This window comes from Bos mutus, chromosome 19 (assembly GCF_027580195.1).
Source record: "Bos mutus isolate GX-2022 chromosome 19, NWIPB_WYAK_1.1, whole genome shotgun sequence".
Taxonomy (NCBI): Eukaryota; Metazoa; Chordata; class Mammalia; order Artiodactyla; family Bovidae; genus Bos; species Bos mutus.
In genome coordinates this window covers 34,896,919-34,919,648 of record NC_091635.1, presented here as the reverse complement: position 1 = coordinate 34,919,648, position 22,730 = coordinate 34,896,919, and the positions used below count along the sequence as shown (strand labels likewise).

The following is a 22,730-nucleotide window of genomic DNA, read 5'->3' as shown; positions in this document are numbered from 1 at the left end:
CATGATTTAAAAACTAAAAGGGACACAGTTTATAATGAAAAATATACTGAAAACTATAAAACTGCTGAGAGAAAGTAAAGAAGACAAATAAATGGAGAGATATGCCATGTTCATGGGCCAGACACTCAGTATTGTTAGGTCATCAGTTCTCCTCAAATTGATTTCCATGAATTTCAATGAAATTCCAATAAAATTTTTGGGAGGCTTCTTTTTGGGTTGAAATTGAGAAGTTGATTTTAAAACTATATGGAAGGATGAAGGGTTTAGAATAGTCCAAATAACTGAAAAGGAAGAGAAATGTTTGAGGAGTAACACTACCTGACTTTAGGATGTATTTTAAAGCTACAGAAATCAAAACTGGATGGTACTGCATAAAGGTAAACCCATAGATCAGTGGAATAGACTCCAGACTCCAGAATATATGTGCTCACTATGGACAACTGCTTTTCAGCAGAAGTTCAAGGAGAATTAGCAGGACAAAAGATAGTCTTTTCAACAAACAATGCCAGAACAATTGGACATCCATATGCAAACAAAAAAAGAGAGAGAGAGAACTTTGATCCACGTCTTGTATCATGTACAAAAGTTAACTCAAAATAGATAATAGATTGAAATGTAAAAATATAGGGGAAAAATTTTTGAGACTTTGGTAGGCAAAGATATTTTAGACTTGACACCAAAAGGAAATCTGATCCATTTAGATGTCGTACATTAGATGTGATCCATAAAAGGAAAAATGGATAAATTTGGCTTCAGTCCTAAAAACGTAAAGCTTCTGCTTATCGAAAGATACCATTAAGAAGATAAAAGACAGGATGAGATGGTTCAATGGCATCACCGACGCAATGGACATGAGTTTGAGAAAGCTCCGGGAGTTGCTGATGGATAGGGAAGCCTGACATGCTGCAGTCCATGGGATCAGACACAACTGAGCGACTGAACTGAAGAAGATAAAAAAAACATGCCACAAGCTAGGAGAAAATATTTGCAAATCCCATAATTGATAAAAGACTTGTATCCAGAATATATAAAGAATTCTAAAAGCACAACACTAAGAAAACAAACAACCTAATTAATAATAGAGCAAAAGATTTTAATAGACCCATTAAGTAACAAATAAGTACAAAAAAATATGTTCAATATCGTTAGTCATTAGGAAAATGCAAGTTAAAACCATAATAAGAAAGCACTATGCTCCCCATGTGGCTCAGTGGTAAAGAATCCGCCTGCCAGTGCAGGAGACTTGACCCAATCCCTGGGTCAGGAAGATCCCCTGGAAGAGGAAATGTCAACCCACTCCAGTATTCTTCCCTGGAATATTCCATGGACAGAGGAGCCTGGCGGGCTATAGTCCATGGGTTCACAAAGAGTTGGACATGACTGAGAGCATGCACATACACATGCTCCCTATTAGAATGGCTAATTTGGAAAGGTTGACCTGCCACTGTTAGTGAGGATGTGAAGCAAGTAGGACTCTCACACGCTCCTGATGGGAATGTAAAATGGTGTAATCAGCGTGCGAAACAGTTTGGCAGTGTTTACCATAAAGCCTAGGCATTCCGCTTCTAGCTATTTACTCAAGTGAAATGAAAGGATGTGTCCAGATAAAGGCTTGTTTATAGCAGCTCTATCTGTGTGAGGTCAAAACTGGAAACAACCCACATGTCCATAAGTGGGTGAATAAACAAACTGGTATTTTCATGCAATGAAAGGTTACTCGGCAATAAAAAAAAAAAAAAAAAGTATTGATTATGTTGATTGAAAGAAGATAACCCCCCCAAAAAAAAACAATAAAAAAGTACATACTATCTGAGTCCATTTATATACATATTTGAGTTAGCTCTTTGTCTATGATGGGAGTTGCAAATATTTTTTCCAGTTTGTAGTTTTTCTCTTGGCTGAACTCTTTTGGAAGGATGGTGGGCAAAGCAGAACTTTAATTCATAGAGTATAATTTGCCAACATTTCATATTATGACTTCTGGATTTTAAATCATAATTAAACCAGCCTTTGCCCAAGGCATGAGGAATTCTTTTATGTTTTCTTCTAGAACTTGTATGTTTCATTTGTACCTTCAGATTGGTCTATTTGGAATTTATTCTGCTGCGTAGTGTACACTGTAGGATATAGTTTTTCTACTTTTTTAAAAAACAGTAACGCATTTGTTGAAATAAAGCTTTATTTTCTGTTGGTGTGTTCTAAAAGTACTAGCATTGTATATGAAACAATGACTAATTTTTGGACGTTTACTTTGGAACTTAGGGCCATGGGGTGGGACAATTATCACTCTTGCTTGAATGTCACTTTGAGAGGCAGAAGTTGCTTACTCTACAGTAGGTAAAAGTCACCTTTGACACCAACATTTATTTTATTACTCATGACGTTTCCTTTCTTTTCCTGCCAAATTAAAGTTTGGTAGATGGGTGGGGGTGATTTCCAATAGGTTGCCAAAGAAGGCAGTTTATAGCGGGGAGTGGAAAATACAAAACAACAACAACCAAGAAAAAAAAATAGAAAAAAAAAATCCTTTCTGCACGCATTGCCCTCTGACAGCTGTTATCAAAACATCCAGATTTACATGTGACAGTATTCCAGAGTACCTTTTCAGAAAGTAGCACTGTGACCCCCCAAGGCAATGATACTCTCTTTCCTACTAACAATTAACTTGTCCTCTTTCAGCCAATCAGCCACTTTACTAGTGTTTTTTGATCATTTACTAGGCAACAGGCACTGGGCCTGCCACCATGGAGCCAGCGGTCTGCTTGGGGAGGAGAGAAACAGGGTAAAAGTGTCTGAGAAAGGAAGGCGAGGGGGCCCAGAGGAAGGGCAGCTCAGTGTGGGGAAGACAGGGGAGGATGCTGAAGGATTGATGCCTCGACTGAGTTATGATGAATGGGTAGGAATTCGTCAGAAAAGGAGAGGGGAAAGGGTACCAGAGCATTGGCAAAGTCACAGACATGTGATGTGTTCTGGGAACTATAAATTTCAGCAACCAGAGGGCAGGGCAAGGAAGGAAGAAGTGAGAGACCAGGCTGGAGAGGTAAGCAAGGGCTGGGCCGTGAAGGATGGGAAACAGACTTTCTCTGGAGGGCAATGGGGGGAGGGCATTACAGGGACTCCCTGACAAACCTGTAATTCAAAAAAAAATTCAGTCCTCTCCACTCCATGCCCGTGTCAGGAAAGGACTTTCTCAGGGCAAGGTCCAGGACTCCTGACAAACCTGTAATTCAAAAAAAGTGGAGTCCTCTCCACTCCATGTGTGAGAAGAGAGGTCCCCTTGGCTGTGTGAGAAGAGGGGCCAGAGGAAAAGCAGAGAGATATGCTGAGTGTGTGGGAGAGAAGCCCTTTGTGGGAAGGTTGGAGAAAGGGAGGGAGGAACCTCTCAGGCTGCCATGAGAAGGGGGCCCCCAGACCCAGTGGAGACACAAAGAGGGTCAGGAGCGCTGAGGCAAATGTCACTCATGCCTCCCCCCGACCCCAAACAAACTGAACAAAGCAGCTGCGCTCAGTGGCCCCTCAGGAAGGCCAGTCATTTCCTGAGGAGATATGAGGCCGCCCAGGCATTGTTCCCGGTTTCCAGCATGGCTGCCATTACCTGACCAGCGCCTCGGCCAGTGTGTCCGCAGTGCCTGGAGAGGCTCCCAATCGTGGTCTCTGCTTTTCACAGGGCAGGTCTCTCAACTGCGACTCCAGAGAAGTGTCTTCTGCCCCCCGGGGCATGGCCCCAAAGCAGAAGTAACCGCCAAAGTCTCCGCTCCTCTCAGGATGCAGCTGAGGTGGACCCAGCGGGGCATGATGTGGCTCGGAGCCCTGCTGACCCTTCTGCTCTGTGAGTTCCCACTCTTGCTCAACATCACTTAAGCTTCTTGAGAAGGGAAGCTCATGAAATCAATGTATTTCTCCTGTCTTTTCCAGGTTCAAGCCTCAAAGGTCAAGAAAACTGTAAGTCGTGAGATTCCCATCTAGCTTCATTACCTCTTTCTGTGACTCTTTCTGCTTGTTGGGATTGGTGGGTGAAGAGAGGAGTGATTAGAAAGTGAGTGATTCCACAATTTGTTTTTTGTTGTTGTTGTTCTACCATAAATTTCTTTCTTTTTTTATTTTTAAGATTTATTTGTTATTTATTTCATTTTAGTTTTTGGCTGTGGGGGGTCTTATCGATGCACTCAGGGTTTTCTAGCTGTGGCAAGTGGAGATTCCTCTCTAGTTACGGTGCACGGCGGGCTTCTCATTGTGGTGGCTTCTTTTGTAGCCCACAGGCTCAGTTACTCCTCAGCACGTGGGATCTCCCAGATCAGGAATCGCACTGCTGTCCCTCGCATTGCAAGGTGGATTCTTAACCACTGGACCATTAGGGAAGCCCTCTACCATAGCATATCTATTTTTCATATCCCCAATTGTTTTTATTAAAAAATGAGATACAATCAACTTGTTAGATTCATGAAGTCAGAACAGAGTTTAAATTGTCGTTATGACTTCTCTCCTAAATGATCTAAAACAGATTAGATATCATCTCCCATCTATCCATGAGGCTATGATATCTAACATACCTGCAAATTATCTGCAAAATACCTGTAATATTTTGTTCTGGGGCACGAGAAGCGGGTTTTTGCCTGACTTTGAAATCTGGCTTTGAAATCTAGGGCTGATTTGAATCATTAAGATAAGCAGGTTTTGTTGTGCTTCATCTGGGACCGAGTGAAGTAAGGGACTGGGCGGGGTCTGGGGACTGAATAGAGGCAGAGCTCACAGAATGAGATCCCCTTGTCAGAGGTCACTTCAGTTGGCAGAAGCAGGGTGACTGGGTTGCTGCTTGGAGATGCCTTATGTGCGTGGTGCTGTTTGCTGAGCCCTGGCTGGGAGCAGTCACTCGAGTGGGGAGGGCTCAGGAGGCCAATCTGGCAGGTCTCCTGCCATAGCCCAAGTGCTTCGAAGGATGTTTGATCCCCATGGCAACCCACAGAATCAGGATGTCCATTAGCTTCATAATTAGACTAATTGACCGATGGAATCTCTGACCCTCAGAGGAACTTGTCCAAAAAGAGCCGGTTAGAACATCAGCAATAGAACCTCCCGTTCTCGAAACCTGATTGTCTGGAGTCTGGAGCCACAGGCTTGACTCAAATCTTTAAAGCTACTGTTACTCTGTCTCTTGGAGCCTTTTTTTTTTTTTTTTGAGGTACCTGTGTACTGTTATTTGTTTGTTTTAAAATTTTGTTCATTTTGGGCTGTGCTGAGTCTTTGTTGCTGTTTGGGGGCTTTGTCTAGTTGCGGTGAGCAGGGGTTACCCTCCAGTTGCCGTGCCTGGACTTCTCATTGCAGTGGCTTCTTTGTTGCAAGAGCACGGTCTTTAGGAAGTGTGGGTTCTAGAGTGAGCAGGCTTCAGTAGTTGTGGTCATGGGCTTAGTTGCCACAATCCTCCCAGACCAGGGATCAAACCCATGTCCCCTGCCTTGATAGGTGGACTCTCAACCACTGGACCACCAGGGACGTCCCTCTTTGAGCCTTTTTCTCAGTCTGTAAAATGAATGTGATAAGTCAGTATGAGATGGGATTAAAGACGTGACTCACCTGCCCGACATGTAGTGGTTAGTAAAGTAATGGTTTATCATGGTTCTAGCTCAGGGCTTCCCCAGTGGCTCATCAGTAAAGAATCCGTCTGCAATGCAGGAGATTTGGGTTCAACCCCTGGGTCAGAAAGATCCCCTGGAGAAGGAAATGGCAACCCACTCGAGTATTCTTGCCTGGAAAATCCCATGGACAGAGGAGCCTGGTGGACTACAGTTCTTGGGGTCTCAACGACTCAATAACAACAATGATCCTAGTTCACCGTCACCCTCATAGCTTCTCCTCTCTCTGTCCCCTGCAGCCTTGTGCCTCTGCTTTGGTCCAGACCACACCCTGCCTCTGGACTTCTTCAGCTCTCCGTTCTTCATCCCTGTGGAGCCCTATACTAAGGTCACAGGTGTAGAGCCCTGTACCAAGGTCATAGGATAAAAATCTCTGGAATGACCAAGCCCCATACCAAAATGTCATGGTCCATGTGCATTTTGGAAAAGAATTTCCAGACATGAGGCAGAATGAGATGAGAAGAAAGTTTCTTAGAGTGGGAGACACTGTTAGAACAGCAGGCTGTCTCAAGGGAGAGACATTTCTGAAAATCATTTCTCAGGCTAGTAGCCTGTTTTTATAGCCCCAGGACAGACAATTCCTACTGGAATGGTGGCATTAGGTGATTGGTTAGGATGCTCTTTGTGTGTGTGTGTGTGTATGTGTTAGTAGCTCAGTTGTGTCTGACTCTTTGCGATCCCGTGGACTGCAGCACGCCAGGCCTCCTTGTCCATCACCAACTCCTGGAGTTCACCCAAACTCATGTCCATTGAGTCAGTGAGGCCATCCAACCATCTCATCCTCTGTGGTCCCCTTCTCCTCCTGCCTTCAATCTTTCCCAGCATCAGGGTCTTTTCAAATGAGTCAGCTCTTCACATCAGATAGGGTGGGTATTTTACCTAATACTGGGTCAGGGAACTGACCAGTTTAGATCCAGAGGCTCATGGCAACAGTTGCAGTGGGGCTCGGTCAGTCCCAGAGATGTTTATCCTGTGACCTTGGTATAGGACTCTCACAGTCAGGGGGAAGTCAATGACTCCTTGCCCGGGTTTCCCAGAGAAAGGTCTTTGTAACTTTGGGGAAGACCTCAGGCTCTCCGACTGCCTCCTCAGGCCTCCATCCTATTTTACATAAGGTGCCTGTTCAGGGTCACAGCTGGCTGATGGCAGAGCCAGGTGGGGGGCCTGGGACTCAGGTCTACCATTCCTTAGACCACCCAGGACCATGTGCATGACCGGCCAGCCTGGTCCATGATTGAGGTGCTTGGTCGGCCCTGGCCCTTCCTCTCCTTTTACCTCAGGCCCCCACCCAACCCCAGCCAGCCAGTCTCAGGAGATGACCTCAGCTCCCTCTTCACCTAGAATACAAGGCTGTCTGGAGGGAACTCCCTCCACTTCCCGCCCTGCCCCGGCTTCAGGCTTATCTGCCTCCCCACCCGTCCTCCCAGCTTCCCTCCTGGCTTCAGAGGCCATGTCTACCCCGCAGCTGGGTAGGGCCAGCTGGCCCACCTGGGCTCTGAGCCCATCCCTGGCATCACCCCCTCCTCCAGAATCTCACGCTGTCTCTGACTGATCCCCCTGCCCCACTTTTAGTAGCTACCCCTGCCTTTGTGGCTCTTTCAGTCTACAAATGTGATTAGTAACACTTTATTTTAGGAAAAAGAAAAATCATAAACAAACCCCCCCCATTTATCTTCTGTCCCCCTATCTATCTACTCCCTTCCTCAGTCAAACTTCTCTGAAGCCTTGTTTCTTTAATTTAATTATTTATTTCTTTATTTTGGGGCTGCTTGGTATTCGGAATCTTAGTTCCCTGACCGGGCACTGAACCCATGCCCTCTGCAGTGGAAGCGTGGAGTGTTAACCACTGGACCATCAGGGAAATCCTCTGAAGCCCGGTTTCTAATCACTTCTCTGCTTCCTCACCTCTCAGTCGACCCTACCAGCTGTAGGTCTGGCTTTGGCCCCTACACCTCCTGAATCCTCACTAAGAGGAGATGCCAAATGTCGTGAACACATCCAGACCTTCGCCTTCAGGACCCCAGTGTTTGCACAAAGCCTCTTTCTTTGGCCTTGTAAACCCTCTTCCCTGGTGTTCTCCCACCTTTCTGATGGGGAGACTTGGACTTTTTCCCCAGGGAGATTTGGACTTTCCCAGAGGCCGATCCTCGCTGAAGCTCATCTCCTCCTCCCTCCCCCAACACACACCTCCACGTGCCCACCCTTCAGTTCCACTCCAGCTCTGGCTGCTTCACTGATGGTCAGGCTTCCTCCGAGGCCATGGCTGACATTTCCTCCTAGTCATCCCTCAGGGTCCCTCAAACCAGCTGCAGCACCAGGACTGTGTCCCGCCCTTATCTCTGTCTGGCCTTGTCTCCTTTAGTCCATTGCGCCTCTATCCTCCCGCCCAGGCACCTAATCCAGGAACCTTATCTTCTACGCTTTACCTCGATCCCCATGGCCAATCAAACCGGTCAAATACACATAACAAATATTATTTTATACTTTTTTGGCTGCACTTCATAGCATGTAGGATCTTAGTTCCCTCACCAGGGATGGAACCCATGTCCTTGCAGTATGCTCGTAATGTTGTACAAACATCACCACTGTCCAGCTCCAGAACATTTTCTTCACCCTCAAAAAAGCAAAGTCCTTCTGCATCCAGTAAACACTTCTCGAGCCCATCCCCGCCCCTCGGCCCACTGCGTCTGCCTGAGCTCAGGCCGCATCAGCTTTCACCTGAACCTTCATGCACGTAGTTACAGCCTCCCCTTCCAGCCCACAGTGATCTTTCTAAAGCTCTGTCATCCTGCTACCCCCCACCCCTCCCAAGACCCTGAGGACAGGGCCCAGCGGGTCAGCATGGTGGACAAGGCCCTCTGTGCTGGCGCCTCCTACCTGCCCCCACACTCTGGTTCCTATAAGCACCTGTGCCCGGAATTCATTGATTTCTCCTGCCCCTGTGCTCTGGTACACGCTGTTCTCCTGCCCCGAGTCCCCCACCCATCCCTTCTGTCCTGGCCCAAGGCTCAGTTCCGGGGTCACTTCCTTCAGACTTGCCTTGGCCTCTCCTGGACTCCCCTTCCTCCTGGCCTTACACCACTTACTCCAGCTGTCTGGGTCCCCACCAGCCTGCACAACCCAGGACAACAGGGCTGCTTTCTCATTCACCTTGTGATCCCAGCACCTGGCACCAGGGGCTCAGGAAATGTTTTCCTGAAAGAGACTCGAACTGAACTTGCAGGTGCCTGAGATTCAGGGGAGCTGGGTCAGCACACTCCATGCTGAGCATCACGGGTCACCAGGGCCTCCGTGCTTTGTGGCTCCCTGTATTTTCCTGATAGTGGTGGACAGTCCCTCCTCCTCTACCATCCACCCCCAGCCACCCACTTCTTTCTGAGTCATTTCCAGGTGGAGGGCTGAGGAGCTGACTGAGTCAAGATGCCTCATCTTCCCCAGAGCATCAGTATCCGCTGACCACTGGCCTGAGGTGGCAGGAAGCAGGGCCCTTTGTTTTAGGGTGTGGGGCCTTGGCGCTCTGGTCCCCCGGAGTGGGGCTACAGTCCATGGGGTTGCCAAGAGCTGGACACGACTGAGCAACTAACACTTCACTTCTCAACCGTGTCCTTTCATCACAGTTCTGAACCTTTGGTGTCCTCTCTCCAGAAAGACACACACTTGCATATAATTGGAGGTGGTTCATGGGTCCCCTAACACCTCTCTGTGAACCTCGGGGAGGCCTGGGTTATAGCAATCACTCTGTTGTATAAATAATGAGCCCTACACACAGTAATCTAGTTTGGCTGCTCCTGGAAAGTTTATTCACAAAGAGGATATTATTTTCCATATTATCTTAATGATCGCATCCCCGGTGGCTCAGCTATAAAGAATCCGCTTGCCAATGCAGAAGATGCAGGAGATACGGGTTCCATCCCTGGGTCAGGAAGATCCCCTGGAGAGGGAAATGGCAACCCACTCCAGTATTCTTGCCTGGGAAATCCCACAGACAGGGGAGACTGGTGGGCTACCGTCCAAAGTGTTGCAAAGATTTGGACACGACTGAGAGACTGAGCACACATGTGTCTTAAGAATCAGATAGAGATTTTTGAAGGTTGTGTGGTGTATTTGTTACCTATTACTCCTTAACAAATTATCCCAAAACTCAGTGGTTTAAGATAATTTATCATCTCACGCAGTTTCTGAGGGGCAGGAGTCTGGGAATGGCTTAGCTGGGTGGTGCTGACTCAAGGTTTGTCTGGAAGTTGCAGGTAAAATATTGGTCAGGGTTATGGTTTACCTGAGGGCTTGTCTGATGCTGTGGATTCTGCCTTTAAGCCCACACATGAGGCCATTCCTCACCATGTGGGTCTCTGCAGAGGGAGACTCATGACATGGCAGCTGGCTTTGCGCAGAATTGAGTGATCCCAGAAGAGGAGAGGGTAGTCAAGAGGAAAAATGCAATTACAAACTAATCTCAAAAGTGACCTGCTAGCACTTCTGCAATGTTGTTCCTGAGACCAACCTGGTCCGATGTGGGAGGAGCCCACTGGCGGGTGTGACAGTAGAAGGCAGGGCTCACTGGGGGCCCTCTTGAAGACTGGAAACCGGAAGGGTGTTGGTGGAGGTGGTGGTCATGGTGATGTAACTGAGGCTGCTGGTCTGTTGCATCAAGTCAATGAGCTGGGATTTGTATCTTGATACATTTTATAAATGCTTCCCCTTCTTCTGTCCTGCCTTCCCTTCTTATTCCTTGTCTGCTCCCGCTGGCTGGCTGTGGAAGTGTGAGATCCCTACCAGCGAATCAGCTGAGTTAATTTATTAAGCAGATGTGTGTTAGGTTTGCTTAGAAAAACAAGGTGGTGGAAGAGCCTTGTGTTAGTGAACGTCCTCCTCTCGAAAAACCAACTACCCAATGCTTTAGCCGAGTTTGCTATTAAGTGGTTAGACAATGGTAGAGCGCCCTAGGGCTGGAGGAGACTCTGACAGGGCTGGCACTGAGGCTGGAAGACCTGGAGTGGGAACGAGTGGTGAAGCGTAGACCGTGAGCCCCAGGTGGGCAGAAACTGTGCCAGTCCCACCCTTCTCTGAGCCCCCAGCATTGGGTGCATGCCTGGCACAGAGATGGCACCTCCAGTATCTGCTGAATGAGTGATGCTGAGGAAGTGGGAAGGAGATGTCAATCAGGGGCCAGGCACTGGGCAAAGGGGACCTGCCCTTCAGTGCTCTCAGCCACTTGGTTTGGTCATTCATTGTTTGAGATGAAAATACCAGGGAAGGCAAGTATTAGTGTTCCTTCTTTATAGGAGGAGAGGTGGTGTCCTGGAAGGGTTAGATGACTCCCAGTGACACCCAGCTAACGGCTGTGGGACCAGGGGTTGGGACCAGGTGTGTCCGACTCTGCTTTCTTCCTGGTCCCAGTTCTGTGTCCCAGTGTATCAGGCATGGGTGTGCATTTCATTCAGATGACGACAGTAAAGTAGCCCAACACCAGGGGTCTGGAGAAGTTGTTGTAATTCACCTTAGAAATTTAAAAATATTTTTTTTTTTTAATTATTTATTTGGCTGTGCTGGGTCTTCATTGCTGCGAGGGGTTTTCTCTAGTTGTGGTGAATGGGGGCTCCTCTTTAGTTGCGGTAGCTTCTCTCGTTGAAACGCACGGACTCTAGGGCACAGAGGCTCAGGAGTTGCGGCTCCCGGGCTCTAAAGCTCAGGCTCGGTAGTTGTGGCCCATGGGTTTAGTTGCTTCATCACATGTGGGATCTTCCCGGATCCAGATCAGGTATCGAACCTATGTTTCCTGCTTTGTTAGGGGGACTCTTTACCATTGAGCCACGAGGGAAACCCTGTTTTGTTTTTCCCCTGAAAAAAATTTGCTAGAAATGACTTCAAGAAAGAGGTTTAGAGAGCACAAGACTCAACAGCTGGTTTTATTCCTGTGACTGACAGAATCTAGTTATCATTTCAAAAGCACTTTGTGCCAGGAACTGTGCTCCAAGGACTTAAGCTCAGCTTCTCATTTACACTTACTATTATTATGTCCATTGTGACTTCCCTTGGTGGCTCAGTGGTAAAGAATAGGCCTGCCAAGTAGGAAACTCAGGTTTGATCCCTGGGTCGGGAAGATCCCTTGGAGAAGGAAACGGCAACCCACTCCAGTATTCTGGTCTGGTAAATCCTATGGACAGAAGAGTCTGTTGGGCTACAGTCCATGGGATCGCAAAAGAATCGGACATGACTTAGCCACTAAACAACAATGTCCATTGTATGGATAAGCAAACTGGGGCTCAGAGAAGCTCAGTAACTTACCTAAAGCCACACAGGTTGTGTTCAGAGATGGGATTTGGTCCAGGAAGTCTGACTCTGCACTCATCCCCTGCTCTCTACTATCTCCTGATAGAATCACTGTACTAAACAGCATGACTTAAAATAAAGAAGGTACTGAAGGAGTAGGGAGACGTACCTGTCCTTACCTTGGCAGGGAATGTATTAGTTGATGGGAAAATAACATGGTTAAAAGAAACTTCTGTTCTGAGCGCTCACCCAATAGGCTTCTCAGACCAGGACCTGAAAGACAAAAGAGGGAGTTCTGAAGATAAATGCTGTAAGAAATGCATCTGAACAATCACCTTGTTTCATCTCATGACTAATTAGATGCCATTTTTTGTTAAGATGCTCAGAAATAAAGGCACAAGGATGGACTGTTCTATTCAGTTAAAACCTGGGACATGTTAAAGTTAAATTCTAAGTTGTTCAAAAAAGATTTGATGTTATGAAAAGAGAGAGAAAGAATGACAATTTTGTTTTTTGCCATATCTCTGGCTAGCTACCTGGTTATACCTTTTGCTGTCTGTAAAATGATTTGGGACCACTTATAAAAATTATGTATATTACTGTTCAATAGGATAAAATAAGGAAATCAGAGTGAGAAGAAAATTAAGGCAGTACAATAAAACTATGACTGTTTAAGCACAGAAAAATGCATCCCAAAGGTTGCTACAGGTAAAATTTGGGGCTTGTACTTCTTAGCAGTCAAAGTGAAAAAGGGAAGCAAGATCCATGAGAAAATGTGGTTTCAAGTTCTCACTCATCTGGTAAGGTTTCTGATTCCATCAGCTAGAAAACATCAGCTGAGACTGTGCTAATTTGGTCAGGCTAGGGTTGGGGGATGGAGGGGTTGGGGGGTGGAGGGGTTGGGGAGGAGGGTGGCGGAGCATTTCTTGCGTGTCGCCATGTGATTTCAACAGTGGTAGCCATCACTTATCCCACAATTACTGTGTGCCAGGCACTGTGCTGGGTGCTTTCTACTCTTCTGTCTTACAACAACCTACTATGTACGTGTTGTAAGCTCATTTTAGAGATGAGGCAGTTGAATTCAGGGAGGTTAATCACCCAAGGTCACACAGTAAGTGATGACCCAAGACTCGCACGTTCCTCTGCCCCAATCCTAGGCTCTCTCCAGGGCCACGATGCGGCGGCTCACTGGCCGCACACATCTCGTGGACATGTTTTAGTTGTCACACTCTGAAGCCTGCCACCTTGTCATGGTGGGAATATGAGCCACTTAGTACCAAATGCCCTGTGCTTGACCCACCGCACATAGTCATCACCCGCTTGGGACCTCCGGACGCTCTGTTGTGCAGGAGGTGATGATACCCATCTGATGATGATGGTGATGTTGTTCCTGAGATAACAGATGGGTGGTTCTGCTCTCCTCCCCCTCGGCCCTTAGCCTTCACCATCAACAGCATCCACATGCAGATCCTGCCGGACAGCATGGTGCGAAACGGGGAGAACCTGACACTGCAGTGCCTCGTGGATGTCAGCACCACCTCGCGGGTCAAGCCTCTGCACCAGGTGCTGTTCTACAAGGATGATGTGCTGCTTCACAACGTCTCCTCCAGGAGGAACACAGAGAGTTATTTGATTCCCCACGTCCGGGTCTGTGACTCAGGGAGATACAAATGCACCGTGATCCTGAACAACAAGGAGAAGACGACGCCAGAGTATGAGGTGTGGGTGAAAGGTGAGAGCCTGCAAAAGAACACGGTTTGGGAGGGTGGATCACGAACACGTGCTGTGGCCAGAAGAGTGACTGAATGAGTCACGACACGCTGGACCTCCCTGCCAACCCACCACCCTTCTCACTTGTGTGCTTGACGTTTTCCCAACCTGGACATGCAAGCAGTAGACATGCTCCTGATACACCAGGCTTTTCCTTACCTCCTTGCCTTTGCATGGGCTTTCCTTGTGGCTCAGCTGGTAAAGAATCCGCCTGCAATGCAGGAGACCTAGGTTCAATCCCTGGGTTGGGAAGATCCACTGGAGAAGGGAACGGCTACCCACTCCAGTATTCTGGCTTAGAGAATTCCATGGGCTGCATAGTCCATGGGGTCACAAACAGTGAGCGACTTTCACTTCACTTCACTTGCCTTTGCACATGCTATCTGCCCTCCCTAGAACTCCCTCTTCATCTCCTCTCCTCATGAACTATCTCCTTGAACACTCAACTCTTCTCTGACACTTTTCCCAAGCAAAATTGATCTCCCCCAGGGTCCTGGTCCTTATAGCTCTTGTCCCTCTCTGCATTCAGTGTATAAAGGTCAGGACGCTGTATGTTGACACTGGATTCTTCAGTTCCTCTGCTTAGTTTTGGTCTGGACAAGTCCCTTACCTTCTCTACACTTTAAAATTCTCATCAGTGAAATGAAGATAATAATACTACCTCAGGGAGTTACTGAGAGGATTAATAGATTCTGTGTTGGTAAAGATAGGGCAGTTTCCAGCACATAATGAGTTTCCAATAAGCTACAATTACTATTTCACTCAATAATGCAACTTTCTCACACATCTGGTTGCTCTCCAGACTGTGAGATCCTGAGGAAAGAGGTGGTGTTTAGTCTTTTTTTCTTAAAATATATCTCAAAAAAATCTGGCTCATAGTAGGTACTCAATAAATGATTGTGGAATAAACCCAGTTGAAAAGAGCAAGTAGACATAGAGATGGAGAAACAAGAAAAATGTATCATTGGGGGAAATTTGGGTCACACAGTTCCATCCATCCATTCTTTCATTGGTTTACTCTCTCAAGAAGCATGTCCCAAGGTTGCAAGTCAGGAAAGAAAAAAAAAAAAAAAAATAGGTGCTAAACATGAAAATGCATCAGGCAAATCCTAGCTCTGGATGCAATTACAGTCCTGGAAGGAAGAGATTTATTTAACAAATCACTGCAGTCCAACAGTCATTTGATCTGACTGCCTTGGGAGCACAGCGGTGATAAGAAACAATTCAGCCTAGAGGGGTTAGGGACGGCCTCCCAGAAAATGGACACTGGGTTCAGATACAAAAGATCACATGGGAATTATCTTGATGGCCAAATGGTGCCAAGGACAGAGAAAGGGGATATAGCATAAGAGTGAAGTGCAGAGGCTGAGAAAGAAGTTGCTCTCCCAGCAGAGTGCCCCTGGGTCCACTTCCCTGACCTCTGTAGGCAGGTTTTCATTTCCTGTCTCTAAAGTCGAGATCACTGGGTATCTCTGCATACCCTTGAATGTTGCTTGTTTTGAGGATTAAATGGGGAGCAGAGGAAGTGACCCAGTGTTGGATGAATGAATGGCCCACCATGTACTAGGTGCTTGGCCAGACCATCCTTAGAAAGAAATAATCCTTTCAGCAAACAGGAAACAGGAAGAACCAGTGGGCAAGTGTTTGGGGGCATTTTCCTCTCAGAAGTGTATGACCTCTGACCACCTTCCCGTCAGGCTTTGAGGCTCACACAGGAGGACATGACTGTGTCACCCTCCAGGCCAGTTCGTCCTCTGGACATCCTGGGTGTCCCGTGGACCATCGCGGCATGACCGGCCGGACATCCCTATGTATCACCAGGGGCCACAGGGAAGCAGAGCAGCACTTCAGCGTCTCCACTGGGGACAGGGGAGGAGCCAACAGGTCCCTGTGTTCACAGGAGTGATGAGAAAAGAGTGGCAGGCCAAGACTCTGGGAAATAGATGTTGAAAAGAAATGTGCCAGAAACTTGGGATGATTTAATGGACACAGTTTGTGAATTCAGCCCCGTTCTTCCTGGACAGCTGCTGCCATAACTGTCATTTCTGCATCTTTGAGCTCACTTCTGTGATCAGAACAGTCATTCATACCATTGTTACTTCCAGTAATAAGAACTACCACTTATTCAGGCCCTCACAAGACAAGATAAACGGTTCTGAGCACGTCACATGCATTTCATTTTACTCCTGCAATGGCACTGAGAGATCAGCCTGGTTCCTCCCGTGTACAGGTGTCCATGTTGGAGCTCAGAGAGGTTGGGTGGTCTGGTGACATTAAACACAGAGCCAGAGTCAGAACTTAGATCTATCTGACTCCACAGTTGGCCTCTCTAACTCTTTTTTATGATAGGAGGTCTTTGAGGCAGACAAAAGACAATCCATTCATTCATTAACCATTTATCAAGCGCCCATTCTGATGAAGACCCAACAATGAGTACAACATGATCCCATCCCTTGATCCCTTCTCCTGGGGATCTCGTGTGGGGCAGGGGAGCACCTTCACCAGAAGTGACAGCAGAGGTGGAGCACATGCAGATCTCCTCCCCAAGAGGACAGCTCTCTGTCTCTCCCTTTTTTTTTAAAAAATGTATTTTTATTAATTTTTTTTAAAACATCAAAAGCATTTTGTATTTGGAGTATAGCCGATTGACAAGGTTGTGATAGTTTTAGGTGAACAGTGAAGGGATTCAGACATACATATACATGTATCCATTCTCCATCTCTGACCTGGGTGGGTCAAGGAAAAAGATTCATGGGTGACAGGGGCAGGTGGCATATTCAGGAAGAGGCAGGTTTAGGATACTAGCAAGTCTATCTGACTCCAAGATGGAATTCATGGCCTTTGGACCCCGGGGCCTGGACAGGACAGCTCATCTCAGCCAGACTCTCCCAGCTCCCTCTAATCCGACCCCGGCTCACCACCTGCTGTATTTTCCCCTCCAGCCCTTCCTCTGCTCTAGACGGCCCTCCTGAAAAGCCACTCATATCCCTTGGCACAAGCAGATCCCGAGGCCCTGAAATGCCTGTCTTTGGCCCCCATCTCACTTCATCTGTCCAAGTAACCTCTTCCTCCAAGAATCCTCTCAGGTCCTATTCCTTTCTAGGATCTTCTCTGACTCCTCAGGCAAAGAGGGACTCCTCCTTTCCCGACTGCTCCCTCGGTCACTGTCTCTGTGAGGCACTCTAATTCCTAGTTATTTTCAGCTTTGCTTTTTAAACTGAGGCCATGCCTGCCTCCTCTCCCTGCACCACCCCCTGCCTCTGGCTGTAAAGTCACACAGACCTGGGAGTGAGTCTCAGTTGCTCTGGGGCTTGAAGGCTGTAAGCTTCTGGGTGAGCCTTGAACCTCTTGGACATAATTTTCTCTTTCCTGCCCTCCCCAGAGATTTACTATAAGAATTACAGAATGGAGTCATAGGTAGAAAGTTAATCCTAGCTTGTCGTTGGCGTTCAATATATTGCAACAATCACCACAGTAATACTGATGAATACTGGCAGCCTTTGTTTTGTTCTTAACTATGTTGGTTGAGATGACTTGACTTCCCAGTGGAATTATAAACTTTGAAAGCATCAACCACATCTTAGACATAGTCTATATATTTTTCCAAAGTACCTGGTGTGGTGCTCAGCACATACATACTCAATACTTACCTGGTAGGTAGCACCAAGGTTCTGGGAGCAAAAGGACCATCAGATGGGTCAACCCCAGTGACTAGGCTGACGGGTGGCTTGGCCGCTGGAGCAAACACACTAATGACCTTTCTCTTCCCCCGAAGGAGTGTCTGATCCCAGGGTGACGCTGGACAAGAAGGAGGTGATAGAAGGTGGAGTCGTGGTGGTCAACTGTTCTGTCCCAGAGGAAAAGGCTCCTGTACATTTCACAATTGAAAAATTCGAACTAAATATAAGGGGCGCCAAGAAAAAAAGAGAAAAAACCTCTCAGAACCAGAATTTTGTGACGCTGGAATTCACAGTTGAGGAGCAAGACCGTACCATACGTTTCCAATGTCAAGCGAAGATCTTTTCTGGGTCCAACGTGGAGTCCTCCAGACCCATCCAGAGTGACCTGGTCACTGTGCGGGGTTAGAGTCCTACTTCCTTTCTATCATTCTTCCTGGTTTGCTGATTTGGTCTGGGGAGAAAGAGCCCAGAATTGGAAAAGGGCTCAGGCCTTTGCTGCTCAAGACTGTTCTTGGTTTATTATTATTATTTTCTATTGGAGTATAGGTGATTCACAGTGTTGTGATAGTTTCAGGGGAACAGCGAAGGGACTCAGCCATGTGTGTACATGTATCCATTCTCCCCCAAACTCCCCTCCGGTCCACAAAACACTGAGCAGAGTTCCATGTGCTATATGGTAGGTCCTTGTTGGTTATCCATTTTAAATATAGCAGTGTGTAAATGTCCATCCCAAACTCCCTAATGATCCCTTCCCCTCATCCTTCCCCACCCTCCTGCAACATTCTCTAAGTCTGTGAGTCTGTTCCTGTTTTGTAAGTAAGTTCATTTGTGTTTCTTTTTAGAATCCACATACAGGAGACGTCATACCATATTTCTCCTTCTCTGTCAAGACTATTCTTAATCATTTGATATTTTTCAAACTTTTTGACTCTGACACAATTTAACTATATACGCATATATATTTCCAAACAATTCTTAACCTTCATACATGATGCATTTTGCTATTTTTCTTTCTATTCTATTTCCATTTCTTAAAGCACTGGCTGAGGCTCACTGAAACAATATCTTGTGTGAGCTGCAGCTTGGGAACTGTGACTTTAAACCATGAGAATCAGACATCAGGAAGTGGGGTCTGGAGGGGATCCAGGGGGAAGTGGGGTTGATCCTCAGCTTTTGCCTCCTGCATTTGACGAGGGATTTCCCCCTTCTACCCATCCTTCCATCACTGAGACGTTGGACAAATAGGAAACAGATGAGGTGGCCTGAGAAGTGCTCTCAGGAGAGAAAGGCTACAGCAGAGGGGAACCAGGGTCTGAGTGTCCAGAACAGAGAGCTCAGGGCTCCAGGTCAGGCACCCAGCAGCTCCCAGTGGCCTGAGAGGGGAGCACGTGTGAAGCAGGAAGAAGGCAGGGGAAGGAACAGTTTACCGCAGAAAGCCTCAAGTGTATTCAGGATTGGAGCCCTACAGCTTGTTAAGTGATCGTCAGGGGACTTCCCTGGTGGTCCGGTTTTGGGAATCTGCTCGTCCAGTGCGGGGGACACGGGTTCAATCCCTGGTCGGGGAACTAAGATCCTGCAAGCCGTGTGGTGTGGCCAAAGAAATAATAGAACAGCAATTAAGAAAAAAAAAATGGACTTCTGCTTTTGGCGCCCTCACTTTTGCCCATTGTGTGCACATAATGCTATATTGTATGTGTAAATATTTCCTGTATAGTATTATGTGTGTATATGTATATATATAGCATTATGTATATACAAAAATTTTTTTATTGTAGTTCATGGTGTGGGTTAAAGTTTAAGAAAATGTGGTACTATATAAAGTGACAATTCTTCACAGTAAGTACCAGCACTTAGAGAAAGTCCCTTGTCTGTTCTTCTAGACTTATTTTACTCATTCATCATGTGCACACACATTTTTGATTTGTTTATCTTTGTTTTTACAAAAAAAAAAAAAAAAGAGAGACCTGTCAAACATTCTATCTTATAACTTTTTCTTAACAAATACAGTATAGATGTACTTTTGTCCATATCAAGAAATACAGATCTTTATCATTCTAGTGACAACTCAGAACCCTGTTGTAAGGATATGCTCATTTCATTTTAGTTTTTAAAATTCATTTATTTTTTAAAAGTGAAAGGAGGTTTTATTCGGGGAGGGAACACACTCCATAGACAGAGTGTGGGCCATCTCAGAAAGTGACAGTCCCCTGCCTCATCTTATGTTGATGGACATTTAGGCATTTTTTCCCCACTCGTTTGCTCTTAAGACAATCTTGCAGCAAACATTCTTGTAACTTCTGTAGTTTCCTATTTTATTATTTTTTTATGTGTCAAATTCTTTTTTATTGAATTATTTATTTATTTTTGGCTGTGCTGGGTCTTTGTTTCTTTAGTTTCAGGGTGTAGGAACTACTCTGGTTCTGATGGGCAGGCTTCTCGTGGTGGTGGCTTCTCTCGGTGAAGAGCGTGAGCGCTAGGGCACACAGGCTTCGGTAATCGTGACACAAGGGCTTAGTTGCCCTGTGGCACGTGGAATCTTCCTGGACCAGGGATCGAACCCATGTCCCCTGCTTTGGCAGGCAGATTCTTAACCACTGGACCACCAGGGAAGTCCCTGTGTCAAATTTTGATTCAAATGTTTTGTGCATTTTCGGTATTGAAAAATATCACCAATGCGCTCCTCCAAAAGGAAAAACATTTCCATCGAAAGTGTTCATTTTCCCACATCCTCATCAACACAGTATATTACTGATGTTTTCTCTATTGATGTTTTCTCTTTTATTGACTGCCTTGTGAGCAGCTTGCAGGATCTCAGTCCTCAGTCAGGGATTGAACCTGGGCCACAGTAGTGAAAGCACCGAATGTTAACCACTAGACTGCCAGGGAGCTCCCAATATTTTTGTTATTTTTGACAGTCTATTATAATTGAGGCACAGGGGCATATCACTACTGTGATTTGTATTTGTTGGTCTTTAGTGAGGTTGAGTATGCTTTTTACATTTGTACATGTATGCTTTTACATCCCTTCATGCCTTCCTATTCACGTACACTTTGCCCATATTTGCCTACTGCTTCTGATTGATTTGTTTGAGCCCTTTATAAATTAAAGGAATGAGCTCTTTGTCAGGTGCTGTGCAAAAATTTACCCAGTTTTTCACTTGTCTTTATTTTTTACTTCCATGAAAAAACTTTCAATCTTTAGTTAAAATCAAAGTTATGCATCTTTTTTCCTTATGGTATCAATTTATGCATCTTTTTTTTTTTAACGGTATCCAGTTTTGTGATTCATACCTAAAGTTCCTCCATGCTCCAAGATTATTAAAGCAAAAAATGCACCTCTGTTTTCTTTTACTGTTTCTGTGGTTTAATTTTTTTTTTCCTCTTGTGCATTTAGATCTCTGATACATTGAGTTTGGGTGTCAGGAAGAAATCTTTAGTTATTATCAAGCTATCCCAGAGGATATTGTTGAATGTGCTAAAAGATGCCGTCTCTTTTTTTGACTCTTAGGAAAACAAACTCCTTTTTTTTTAATGATAGCTTTTTATTGTGAATTTAAATGACTACAGTAAAAAAAAAAAAAAAAACTAACTAACAAATATTAAAGTAGTAGGTCACTTTAAATTTACTGTTGGCGTTCTTTTAATGTCCTTATCTGTGTTTTACCTGGCTGTAATTGGTGTACATACTCCCTTATGCTCTGCTGGGTGTTTTGGTGGAAGCAAAGGCCTGGCTCTACTTCCCTCACGGTGTCCGATCCCTAATGTCTGACTCATATTTTATTAAAACAGTGTTTTTCAAACTGCATGAGTCATGAAATCAATTTAGTTAGTCACAACCAGCATTTTTTAAAAAGAAATAGGATAGACTAAAAAACATTTTGCAGGGGCATATGGCATTATTTAAAAATTCATTTCCATGAAGCTGAACTTTGGGAAGCAAGGGACTATCTAGGCTGAAATGCCAGAGGTCTATGAAGTGGTATGAGAGTTACCTAGAAAATCCTTGGTGGGCAGGATAAGGGTCTGCTTCTCACTGCTGTGATTATTTCTGAAGTCATTTAAAAAATGTTCTTCAGATGAGATGTAGGTTTGATCTTTGGGAAGCTCAAAGTTAGAGAAATGAAATTAAGAAGAAGCCTGAAGATGCAAGAGTGAGCAAGAGGGAGGGAGCACCAGAGCAGCCTAGGTGAAAGTTTTTTGAGAGGAAAGGTTGAATTTTTTTTAATTAATAAGGAAAAACTGATTGGCCTCCAAAAGCACAGAAAAGGGGAGGGAAGTGGCCTTTCTCCTCACCCGGATTCTAACCTGAGTCCAACCAGCCTGTCCTCTTCTCGTAGAATCCTTCTCGAATCCCAAGTTCCACATCATCCCTGAGGGAAAGGTCATGGAAGGAGACGACCTTCAGGTCAAGTGCACCGTTCAGGTGACGCACCAGGCCCAGTCATTCCCGGAAATCATCATCCAGAAGGACAGGGAGATCGTCGCACACAACAGCCTCAGCAGTGAGGCCGTGTACTCCGTGATGGCCACGACAGAGCACAACGGCAACTACACCTGCAAAGTGGAAGCCAGCCGCATATCCAAAGTCAGCAGCGTCGTGGTCAACGTCACAGGTAGGGTTGCTGGAGGGTGTCGGCAGGTGGCGGGCTCACGAGGTGTCAGTGCTGGAATCCGGGCTGGGCGGTGAGAGCTGGTTCTTCTGCTCCCACCGGTCTGAATGGATGCGCTCAGGCAGGGCCGTGGTGCTCATGGGGAGAAATTCAGTGCAGAGCAAGTCAGCAGTCCGCTATGGTTGTTTCAGGCTGCAGGCTGGGCCCAGTCAGATCCCAGCCGGGCCACTCAGTACATCTGTGACCTTGAGTGAGTGACTGACCATCTCCTTACCACAATTCTGCCATTGGAGTGATGATAGCACTGCAGGACTGTTATAAGGACTAAATGCCATCCATCACCTTTCCTACAGAGCTGCATACCGAGTAAGTACTCGGCCAATGTTAGCTGCTGTTTCTATTATTATGTCGCATTTTTCTTGCCTTTGTGCCCAGTACTGTGCTAGATCTCTATATCCCTGTGGAGGTCCTAAGACAGGGTCAGGAGCAAGAAAGCATTCAGTTCAGTTCAGTCGCTCAGCCATGTCCGACTCTTTGCAACCCCATGAATCTCAGCACACCAGGCCTCCCTGTCCATCACCATCTCCCGGAGTTCTCTGTTGTCCCCTTCTCCTCTTGCCCCTAATCCCTCCCAGCATCAGAGTCTTTCCCAATGAGTCAACTCTTCGCATGAGGTGGCCAAAGTACTGGAGTTTCAGCTTTAGCATCATTCCTTCCAAAGAAATCCCAGGGCTGTTCTCCTTCAGAATGGACTGGCTGGATCTCCTTGC

General features: G+C 46.1%; 1 protein-coding gene across 7 annotated transcripts in view; it reads left to right on the top strand.

The window, feature by feature from the left end:
- PECAM1 (platelet and endothelial cell adhesion molecule 1) overlaps nucleotides 1–22,730 on the top strand; it is a 94,053-nt gene that overhangs the window by 27,992 nt on the left and 43,331 nt on the right. For 3 of the 7 annotated variants that reach the window (XM_070390087.1, XM_070390094.1, XM_070390093.1), the window contains exons 1-5: nucleotides 3,561–3,829; nucleotides 3,916–3,942; nucleotides 13,339–13,632; nucleotides 17,446–17,751; nucleotides 21,688–21,963. In XM_070390087.1, coding sequence (XP_070246188.1) covers nucleotides 3,766–3,829; nucleotides 3,916–3,942; nucleotides 13,339–13,632; nucleotides 17,446–17,751; nucleotides 21,688–21,963 — 967 coding nt within the window. In that variant the 5' untranslated portion in view covers nucleotides 3,561–3,765. Of the gene's footprint in view, nucleotides 1–2,922; nucleotides 3,041–3,560; nucleotides 3,830–3,915; nucleotides 3,943–13,338; nucleotides 13,633–17,445; nucleotides 17,752–21,687; nucleotides 21,964–22,730 lie in introns of those variants that run through there. The other 4 variants (XM_070390092.1, XM_070390088.1, XM_070390090.1 and 1 more) reach the window with 3 other exon arrangements.